The sequence below is a fragment of the Zonotrichia albicollis genome, chromosome 35 (assembly GCF_047830755.1).
Source record: "Zonotrichia albicollis isolate bZonAlb1 chromosome 35, bZonAlb1.hap1, whole genome shotgun sequence".
Lineage (NCBI taxonomy): Eukaryota > Metazoa > Chordata > Aves > Passeriformes > Passerellidae > Zonotrichia > Zonotrichia albicollis.
In genome coordinates this window covers 2,106,594-2,116,405 of record NC_133853.1, presented here as the reverse complement: position 1 = coordinate 2,116,405, position 9,812 = coordinate 2,106,594, and the positions used below count along the sequence as shown (strand labels likewise).

At 46.9% G+C, this 9,812-nt stretch overlaps 1 protein-coding gene across 1 annotated transcript; it reads left to right on the top strand.

Annotated features, from left to right (window-relative positions):
- On the top strand, positions 1-1,865 carry LOC141726456 (olfactory receptor 14J1-like). The gene is made up of 2 exons (XM_074531359.1): positions 1-549; positions 1,833-1,865. The coding sequence occupies exons 1-2, from the start codon at positions 1-3 to the stop codon at positions 1,863-1,865; spliced, it is 582 nt and encodes a 193-aa protein (XP_074387460.1).
- The last annotated feature ends 7,947 nt before the right edge of the window (positions 1,866-9,812 follow it).

Genomic DNA, 9,812 nt, shown 5'->3' with positions numbered 1-9,812 from the left:
ATGTGCTACGACCGCTACGTGTCCATCTGCAAACCCCTGCAGTACGGGACCCTCCTGGGCAGCAGAGCTTGTGCCCACATGGCAGCAGCTGCCTGGGCCAGTGCCTTTCTCTTTTCACTGATTCACATGGCCAATACATTTTCCCTGCCCCTGTGCCATGGCAATGCACTGGGCCAGTTCTTCTGTGAAGTGCCCCCGATTCTCAAGCTCTCCTGCTCCAAATCCTACCTCAGGGAACTAGGCCTAATTGCTATTAGTGCGTGTTTAAATTTTAGTTTTTTTCTGTTCATTGTTTTCTCCTATGTGCAGATCTTCAGGGCAGTGCTGAGGATCCCCTCTGAGCAGGGGCGGCACAAAGCCTTTTCCACCTGCCTCCCTCACCTGGCTGTGGTCTCTCTGTTCCTCAGCACTGGAATATTTTCCTATCTTAAGCCCCCCTCCATGTCCTCCCCATCCCTGGAAATGGCCCTATCAGTTCTGTACTCAGTGGTGCCTCCAGCCCTGAATCCCCTCATCTACAGCCTGAGGAACCAGGAGCTCAAGGCTGCAGTGTGGAGACTGATAACTGCATGGTTTCAGAAACATTAAACTGCTGGCCAATTTGTGCAAATCACTTCTAATAAAATAATCTTTGATACTTATTGATTTAATTTTTAAGGTTATTTTACTTTGTTTTACTTCTTTAATAATTTCCACAATGTAAGTCCTTTCTTTCTGCCATTTCTGATTGTGTTTCTCTCCATTTTCCCTGTGGCCACCGACTATGTCAATGAGGGGCTGTGCTCTTGGTGGCTTTAAAGGAATTAAATGACCTCCCAGCAGAGTTTTCTGCAGAGATGCCCTTTTGTTGCCTTCTCTGGAGCTGCAGCAGCAATGTCTGTGTGCAGAGCTGGGGCAGATCAGGGCTGGCCCAGCAGCAGCAGCACTTGGTGTTGCCAGTGCTGCTGCCGTGGCCCTGCCCCACTGCCCTGGTGGCCCTGATGTTGCTGCAGGGCCTGAGTGCTCTCAGGACTGGGCACAGCCCTGGGGGTGGCAGTGCTGGGGCTGCAGCAGGGACAGGCCATGGGCTCTGCTGGGGCAGTGCTGATGCCTCAGGCCAGGCCCTGGGGGCTCCAGGCTCCTTGCCCAGGCTCTCTCAAGAACACACCCAGGCCAATGCTCAGCACAGAAAAGCCCCGTGAGCAGCCCCAGGCTGGCCATGGGCAGGCTGGGGGCAAACAGCATGGCTGGGGCTCCGTAAGGGCCCTGGGGCAGACAGGAAGGAGCAGCAGAGCAGGGCTGATCCATTCCCATTGCGCTGCACAGCCCAGGGCAGCGTCCCAGAGCGTCCTGATGGAGCTGCCAACAACATCCCCCCTCTGCAGGCCTGGCCTCTCCCCCAGCTCACACAGGTGCCCCATCCTTGCAGGCACAGACACGGCAGCACTGGCTCAGCAGCCCCTGTTTGCATTGCACACAGCAGGTGGGAGCACCCCCATGCTGCTTCTGTGGGGACATGAACCTGAGGGAGCACAAATGCCATCAGCCCCTGGGGCCAGCAAGGGCTGGGGGACACCAGGGAAACCACTCAGCTTTGTCCTGGCCTCTGCAGTTGGCCAGAAATTTTGTTCCCATGGGCTGGGAGTTTCCTGTCCCACTGCAGACGCTGTTGCTCAGAGCCAGGGCTGCCTGGCAGCCACCCCTAAACTGCCCTCAGCATTTCCTGGGCTTCACTTTTGCTTTCTTTATTCTTCCTTTGTAAAAATTTCTTCCCATTGCCCACCCTGTTCTCTCCCCTGCAAACAGCCCATCCCTGTTTGCCCTTTCCTCTCTGGCCCCACTCCCCATTGCAGTTCCTGACTTGGCCCCATGGGAACTTCCCTTAAGCAGCAGGATCATCCTTCAAGTGCTGCAGGAATTGTCTGCAGGCTCCTGCAGTGCCTGGTGCTGCTTCCTTGCAGAGGCTCCCCAGGCCACAGGGGCACATCTGGGCTGCTGTGTCTGGCTCTGGGGCTCCCTGTTCTGGGCAGTGCGGAGGAGCTGCAGAGGATCTGCAGGACTGACAGGATGGGCTTTGGGGCTGGCAGGAGAAGCTGAGCGACCTGGGCTGCTGGAGCTTCTGAAGAGGAGGCCCAGGTCTCATTGTGCAACTCCTCCAATGTTGGTGTCAGAGAATCCCAGAATCTGCAAGGTTGGAAAAGACCTTGGAGATCATCAAGTCCAACCTGTGCCCTCACACTGCCTTGTGTCCCCTGAGCCTCCTCTTCTTCAGGGTAAACAACCCCAGCTCCCTGAGTCGCTCCTTAAACGACTTGTGTTCCAGACCCTTCCTCAGCCTTGTTGCCCTTCTCTGGACATGCTCCAGCCCCTCCATGTCCTTCCTAAATTGGGAGCCCCAGAACTGGACACAAAACTCGAGGTGCTGCTCAACCAATGCTGAGCACTGGGGAAGAATCCCCGCCCTGCTCCTGCTGGCCACACCATTCCTGATCCAGGCCAGGAGCCATTGGCCTTCTTGGCCACCTGGGCACATTGCTGGCTCATGTCCAGCCTGCTGTTCATCAGTCCCTGCAGATCCCTTTCTGCCTGACTGCTGTCCAGCCAGTCTGTGCCCAACCTTTAGAGCTGCAGGAGTTGTTGTCGCCGAAGTGCAGGACCCGGCACTTGGAGTTTTTCAGCCTCACCTTGTTGGATTTGGTGCCTTTATCCAACCTGTTCAGGACCCTGTGCAGAGCCCTCCTACCATCCAGCAGATCCACATTCCCAGCCAACTGGTGTCACCATGGTTCCATGAGGCTCCAGAGTCTCCCAATGGTCTCCATGATTCCATGAGGCCTCCCAGAGTCACAATGTCCCTTTTATTCAATGGGACCCCTGGGTGTCACAAAATCCCTGGGATCCTTGGGCCCTGCAGTGTCACAATGGCCCTTGGTTCCATGAGGTCTGGCAGTGCAGCAATGCTCTCCTTAGTTCCACAGGGTCACAATGGCCTCTTGCTCACAAGGGCCACCAAGGTCTCAAACATGTTTCCTTCATTCCAGGAGTCCCTGAGGAGCAGCACTGGCCCCTTGGTTCCATGGGGCCCTGCAGTGTCACAATGGCCCCATCATGACACCAGGTCCTGCTCTGTCACAATGCTCTGCGTGGTTCCACAAGGCCCAGCAGGGTCACAGTGGCCTCTGTTGCTCCATGAGGCCTCAGAGTGCCACAATGAATTCTTTGGTGTTGCAGTGTCACAATGGAGCCCTAGGGACACAAGATCCTGCAGTGTGACCAGGGACTCTTGGTTCAATGGGGCACCCCAGTGTCACAATTGTTCCCTCAGTTCCCAGAGTCCTTGCAATGCAGCAATGGCCCCTTGATTCCATTGTCCCCAAGATCTCCCAAGGGTCTCCTTGGTTCCACAAGGCCCTGCAGTGTCACAGTGGCCTCTGTGGTTCCACTAGGACCCAGACTGTCACCATGGAGCTCTTTGCTTCCATTCAGCCCCACAGTGTCACAATGGCCCCTTGCCTCTGTGCTGCCATGTCGTACACAGTGTCACCATGGTCCTCTTAGTGCCACCAGGCCCTGCAGTGTCACAATGGCCCCTTGCTTCCCCAGGGCCTTGCAGTGTCGCAATCATCAGAGAGTCAACCAGGCTGGAAAAGACCTTGTAGAGCATCAGGTCCAACCTGGGACTCAACGCCACCTTGTCACCCAGACAATGGCACTCAGTGCCACATCCAGTTTTTCCTTAAACACTTCCAGGGATGGTGACTCACACACCTCCCTGGGCAGCCCATTCCAATTCTCAATCACCCTCTGTGTGAGGAATATTCCCTAATGTCCTGCCTAAATGTCCCCTAGTGCAGCTGAAAGTTGTGTCCTCATATCCTGTCACTGTTCCCTGGGAAATGAGCCTGACCCTCACCTGGCTGCAGCCTCCTGTCAGGGAGTTGTAGAGAGTGATGAGGTTACCTCTGAGCCTCCTCTACTCCAGGATAAACAACCCCAGCTCCATCAGCCACTCCTCACAGGACTTGTGCTCCAGATCTGTGGTGGTGTTCACAGGGGTCCCAGGAAGAGGGAGGAGATGTGGATCTGACTCCATGTTTCAGAAGGCCTGATTTGTTATTTTATGATATATATTATATCAAAAGTAAATTATATATTAAAACTATACTAAAACAATAGAAGAAAGAATTTCATCGGAAGGCTAGCAAGCAAGAAGGATGAATAACAAAAGCTTGTGTCTCAGAGTGAGAGTCTGAGACAGCTGGCCTGTGATTGGCCATTAATTTAAAACAACAACATGAGACCAATAACAGATCCACCTGTTGCATTCCACAGCAGCAGAAAATCATTGTTTACATTTTGATCCTGAGGCCTCTCAGCTTCTCAGAAGAAAAAAAATCCTAAGGAAAGGATTTTTCATAAAACTTGTCTGTGACACAGACCCCTGCCCAGCCTTGCTGCCCTTCTCTGGACACGCTCTAGCCCCTCCAGGTCCTTCCTAAATTGGGGGGCCCAGAAGTGGACACAGCACTCGAGGTGCTGCCCAACCAGTGCTGAGCACAGGGGAAGAATCACTGCCCTTCTCCTGCTGGCCACACCATTCCTGATCCATAGGAGTTCCAGGGGTGGGATGAGGGAAATGGTGGTGTTTTGAGGAGAAAAGAAGAAACCTCACAACTTTATAAAAGTTGTAAAGCTCGGTATGTTTATTTACGGCGCCGGACGCACACAGAGAAAAATTCTCTTCAAAAGGCATGCGTACCCCTGAAAATTTCAGACCTCCTTTTATCTCCCTTCCAAATGCATATGCATACAGTTTCACAATAAGTTCATACATATTCATCCTGCATGACACTTAGCACCAGTTGTTCTTTATCAAAGGAATTTCTAGGTCGGGGCAAATTGACCTCGTGGTCTTTTCTGTTTTTCTTTCTCTGTCTCCTTGCTGTCTCGGCATGCGAGTTTTCCTTCAGCTTTGGCCGTTTGACTTTTCACTGTTGTTAGACACTTCACCTAATTTAGGATCTCTACTCTGTCTCATTCCCCCCTTTCCTAGGAAATAAGTAAATTCTTTTACTTAATGAAAACTTTCATGACAATAAGTGTCTTTTAATGCTTCACTATGTACGTTTGATAAAGAGGTTAGTACAGCCATTCGTTGTAGTATTCGTTGTAGTATTCTCTAGTTCTAAATTAACAATGTAATAGATAATCTTAAGCTTATCTAAACTAATATTAGTAAAACTACAATAGGGTGGCACAACTCATTAAGGATTCTATTTGCAGTTGGTGACTACTCAAAGATCACATTTTACCAGTGATGATCTATATTTTATTTTATTCTTTGTAGAACCCTGGTTATCTCTTTTGTATCATGTTGGACAGTAATTAAGGTTTTCTTTCCACTTTCTTGGATTTCTTTCAAGACTTCTAATAGGTCTTGGTGTTTAATTAATTGTTTTACTAATGTAAGGTTTGCCCCAATAGGGGTAGGTGGTAGTCTGTGATACACTGTGTAATTGGCTGTAATCAGCTGGTGGGATGTTACTGGTACTAAATATGAAAAATCACACTCAATAATCTTAACAAAATTACAAACACAATGATTAGAATGGTTTCTACTAGACAGAATAACATCATTGCTATCAGTTCTTACAGCAGCACAAGCAGTTCTCAAACATACGCCCTTTTTCAGTATATACGAGCACAGTTTTCTGGTCAGTGACTGGATGAATTTCAAAGTGGCAAATACTCTGTTCAGTGTCTAAACACATCTTGGGCATTAATAGTATTGCTTTCACAAATGAATCTCATTTGTTCTCTAGTGATGCAGGATTCTAAGTTTACTGTCTGCCACTTTTCATTCATCTTTTCGTGCTCACACTCTATGTTCTGAAGGATAGAGTATTGTTTCTTCATGGTTTAATCTTAGGGCAATGATGGGATGGATAACATAAACAGTGGCATTACGTATGGTAAGCACAAAGGCAGTGGCCACATTAGAAACAGGATCATAGGTGAAATTCACTATAGTCTACTAAGATTGAAACTTCTTTTCAAAATCAATTGCATTATCTCACTCAATTTTCTGAATTTCAGCTGGAAAACTACTTTTACTCCTTTCTTATATGATCAGAGCTGTTGTTGCTTGTATCCATAACTGTGCTTGTATACAACTGAAAGCTAAAGACAAATTATCTTGAACTATACTAAGTGCTTCTACTATCAATTTGTGGTCTTGGTCCCCGGCTTCTTCATACTTCTTTACTTTGGCCGTACTTTTGAAATCTGTCACTGGCTAGTTCCTAATGCTAATAGAGATTACTATAAAGGCTGCTTCAATTTTGTTAGGCTACTTGCTGCAGCAGCCAGTTTATTAATCAGTATTTCTGAATCAATTCTATTTAAAACTCTTAATCTTGTCTCTAATATGCCAGTTAGATGTTTGTTATGGGGAACAGGAACTGCTTTCTGTCCATGATCATCTCTCTTTGCCAGAGGGATGTGCTGGGCTCATACTACAAATTCAGACACACTTCACAAGTGTATCTGACAGAGGTTTAGGTCATACTTGAGGCAGATGTTTGCTCTGAAATGTAGAGACTTCAGGGAATCTAACTTCTCTCTCTCCTCCCAAAGCACTTGATTTCTCAGATGTGTGGCAAGCAGGAATGTCTCTCCTGGTCATCCACCTTGCCCCTAGCTAAGATCAAGCTGTGGACTGTGTTCAGGGCAGAAGATAATGGAGGGGAAATCTTGAGAGAAGAGCTTAAATTCATTGCAGTGCTTCAGAAGAAACTGGGATCAGGTTTCTGCTACTTGAAACACTCAGCCCAAAAGGGGTGCTCAAAATCCTACAGCTTGCTGCTGAGCTCTGAGGGGGTCTCTCTCTCTCTACTTCTTTTAAGCAGAATCTACCTGCTTCAGACTGGGAAAATCACTGATCCAAATCTCTATAGGAAAAGGGACAGCTATAAATAAGGAAAGTAACTTTCTTTGCTTGGGTTAATTTATCACCTGCAGTTCAGCACCCTTTACCAGCCATTGCCTGGGGGTTCATCCAACGAGCTTGGAAAATGACCTAAGGAAACTGATTTCTTGGTGTTTCTGGTTTTAGGCACCAGGAGAGCTGGCTCTTTCTTTTCTTGTTCTGCTCCTGAGATATGCCCGTTTTTGTGACCATGTTGTCCAGCTCTCAAAGGAAGTTTTTAGGAAGGAGGAGCAGGCTGGTTGGATTTTTGAGATGTTAATTTGCATCTTCAACTCTACACGTTTGAGAGACTATTCTGGATTGAATAATAGCTGTTGTTCAGTCACATTCTTTACTACGTTAGGTTCAAGTTTGGAGTTTGGGTAGAGTCTGAACTAGTATGGGGTGTATAAGGCCCCGCTGTGGTAAAAAGTGCAGTGTCCACTTTGAATTCAAATGAAAGTCTGACAGTAACTCGAGCTCAAAGGCAGGTCACTTCTACAGGCTGTATCAGGGTGAAATTACACCAACAGTCTGATTCACTTAAGTTATCACAGACTCCCTGGTGTTCATACACACCAGGGGAGGTTCAGACACTAATTACATCTGGTCTCACATAAGCTATCTTATTGATGACTAAGCACTTTACTTTGATTTCTTCTCTTCAGATTTTTTGAAGTGTTCACAGTTCTTGTTCTTGCTATTCTTACTCTTCACTTACCTGATTCTCGTGGATTACTACAGTAGATATGTTTAAATCTTTTATCTCAGAAGGTTTTTTCATGGATCTAGTATACTGATTAAATGCCAGGGACCAAGGCCATTCAGCATTGCTTTGGGTAGAGGTACTCTCTAGTTCTAAAACTTCAGTTATAATTCTATACAAAACAATTCTGTACACTAAAGTATGAGCTACTCTTGACTGCACTATATTCATTTTGCCCGAGTAAGTTTTAGTCTCAGTTCATTGTCTCCTGGTGTCACTCCTGAAGGGGCTTCTGGGCCTTCTTCACCCGAGAGTGATGGATCTAGGCATTCTGCTCCTTGATTTTGATTGCAGTGAAGGTGGTGAGAGGTACTTGCAGTGGTCTCTCTCACTATGGTTCCAAAGTCTTCTCTGTAAGAGACTTAACATATACATCATCTTACATCATCTCCAGGCTATCTAACTCTCTGCACCAAGTTCTAGCTGCCTGTTTCTCAATTACTCTGAGCTGTTTGCTTATTGCCACCATGTAGGTGGACATTCTGGAAATTCCCCTTGTATTCTATATGGTCTTCTATAAGGCATTCTAAAAGGATTCAGCATTCTTTTAGCTCAAACGGTTTAGTTTGAATTTGCAATAGTGCTAGTGGAAGAGCTTCTTGCTCTAGTCTTATGATTTGCTGCTTAATCAAATGATTCATTCTCTCTTTCTGGCCGCTTGATTGGGGGCGGTATGGGGTGCGAAGTTCTTAATCTATGCTCAGATGGCTTCTAATCTGTTGCACTATTTTGGAAATGAAAGGTGATTCTTTATCTGAGGATATTGTGGCTGGAACTCTGAAGCGTGGTATTATTTCTTATGAAAATGATCTGTTCACCTCTTGAGCTTTGACAGTTCTGGTGGGGAATGTTTCTGGCCACTCTGAAAATGTATCTATTAATACCAGTAAATACTGATACCCCCCTTTCCTTGGGAGTTCTGAAAAGTTGATTTGCCACTGCTGTACAGGCCCATGGCCTCTCCAAGTCTGACCAAGTTTTGGCCCGGGGGGGGGGTATTTTGAGGTTAGTCTGGAGGCAAGGATCACATTATCAGCTCACCTGAGTGATAGTGGCATATAGATTCCTGACAACGATACAACAATCTTTTCAATCAGATGTGTGTTCTAGAAAGCTTGTGGGAATTACTACTTCAAAGTTAACACTTCATTTCAATGCGCTCTGTATCACTCGCAGCCTTGGTCATTTCGAGAAAGGAGCCACACTCTATAAAAGGCTTTAAGTAGTTAGGCTCTAGTGTGTTTTCTAGTGCCCTTCCTTCACTAGTAACCACGAAAATGGGAAGGGATTACTAGCTCTCTTTCAATGGTAGCTCACTCTTTGCAGTTGTACGTCTCTTTTGATTAGTATTATTGTATTATGGCTTACCTTCGAGGAAAATCTGTACCTCACCCTTTGCTGCTTTCTTTGCCTCTCCATCTGCCAGCTCATTTCTTTCTTCTAATTTTAAGCTCACTCTCTGGTGTGCCTTAATATGCCTTCTCAGGTAGCTGAACTGCTTCCAGCAGCTGGATTGTCTCTTCTTTCTCTGTGAAGTCAGCAGTCTCTTCTCTTTCCAGATGGCTCCATGTGCATGCACAACTCTGAATGGCTTTTGCTGTTTCTAAGGCATGGGTCCATGCATTTATCTCGGCATCTTGTGCAGAGGTACCTGTTGGTAAGGGTCCAGACTCTATTACTTCTCTGCAGGTAGTCACTGTGAATTTTGCAATGTCGCTTTCTTGTCAGTGAACCAGGTCTCTGCAACGTCTGGAGGAGTATCTTTTAAGTCTGGGCGGCTGGAGTAGGTAGCTTCAATGGTCTCTAGGCAATCGTGGTGTACTGCTTCTCTTTGATTCTACTGAGAAAAGAAGCTGGGTTGACAATATTAGTCACCACTATCTCTACATCATCTTGCTCTACCATGATGGCCTGGTATTTCAGAAACTTCTGTGGTGAAAGCCAGTGGCCACCTTTTACTTCTAGTACTGCAGACACTGTGTGGGACACTAGCACAGTCATTTTTGTCCTAGGGTAAATTTGTGTGCTTCTTGAATGTTCAGCACAACTGCTGCTACAGGTCTGAGGCAACTTGGCCATCTTTTGGCTGTTGTATTTAGT

Coding starts and splice junctions, on each gene's coding strand:
- LOC141726456 (XM_074531359.1), top strand. CDS start 1: ATGTGCTACGACCGCTACGTGTCCATCTGCAAACCCCTGCAGTACGGG. Junction 550..1,832: donor ACCAGGAGCTCAAGGCTGCA/GTGTGGAGACTG, acceptor TCCCCATTGCAG/TTCCTGACTTGGCCCCATGG.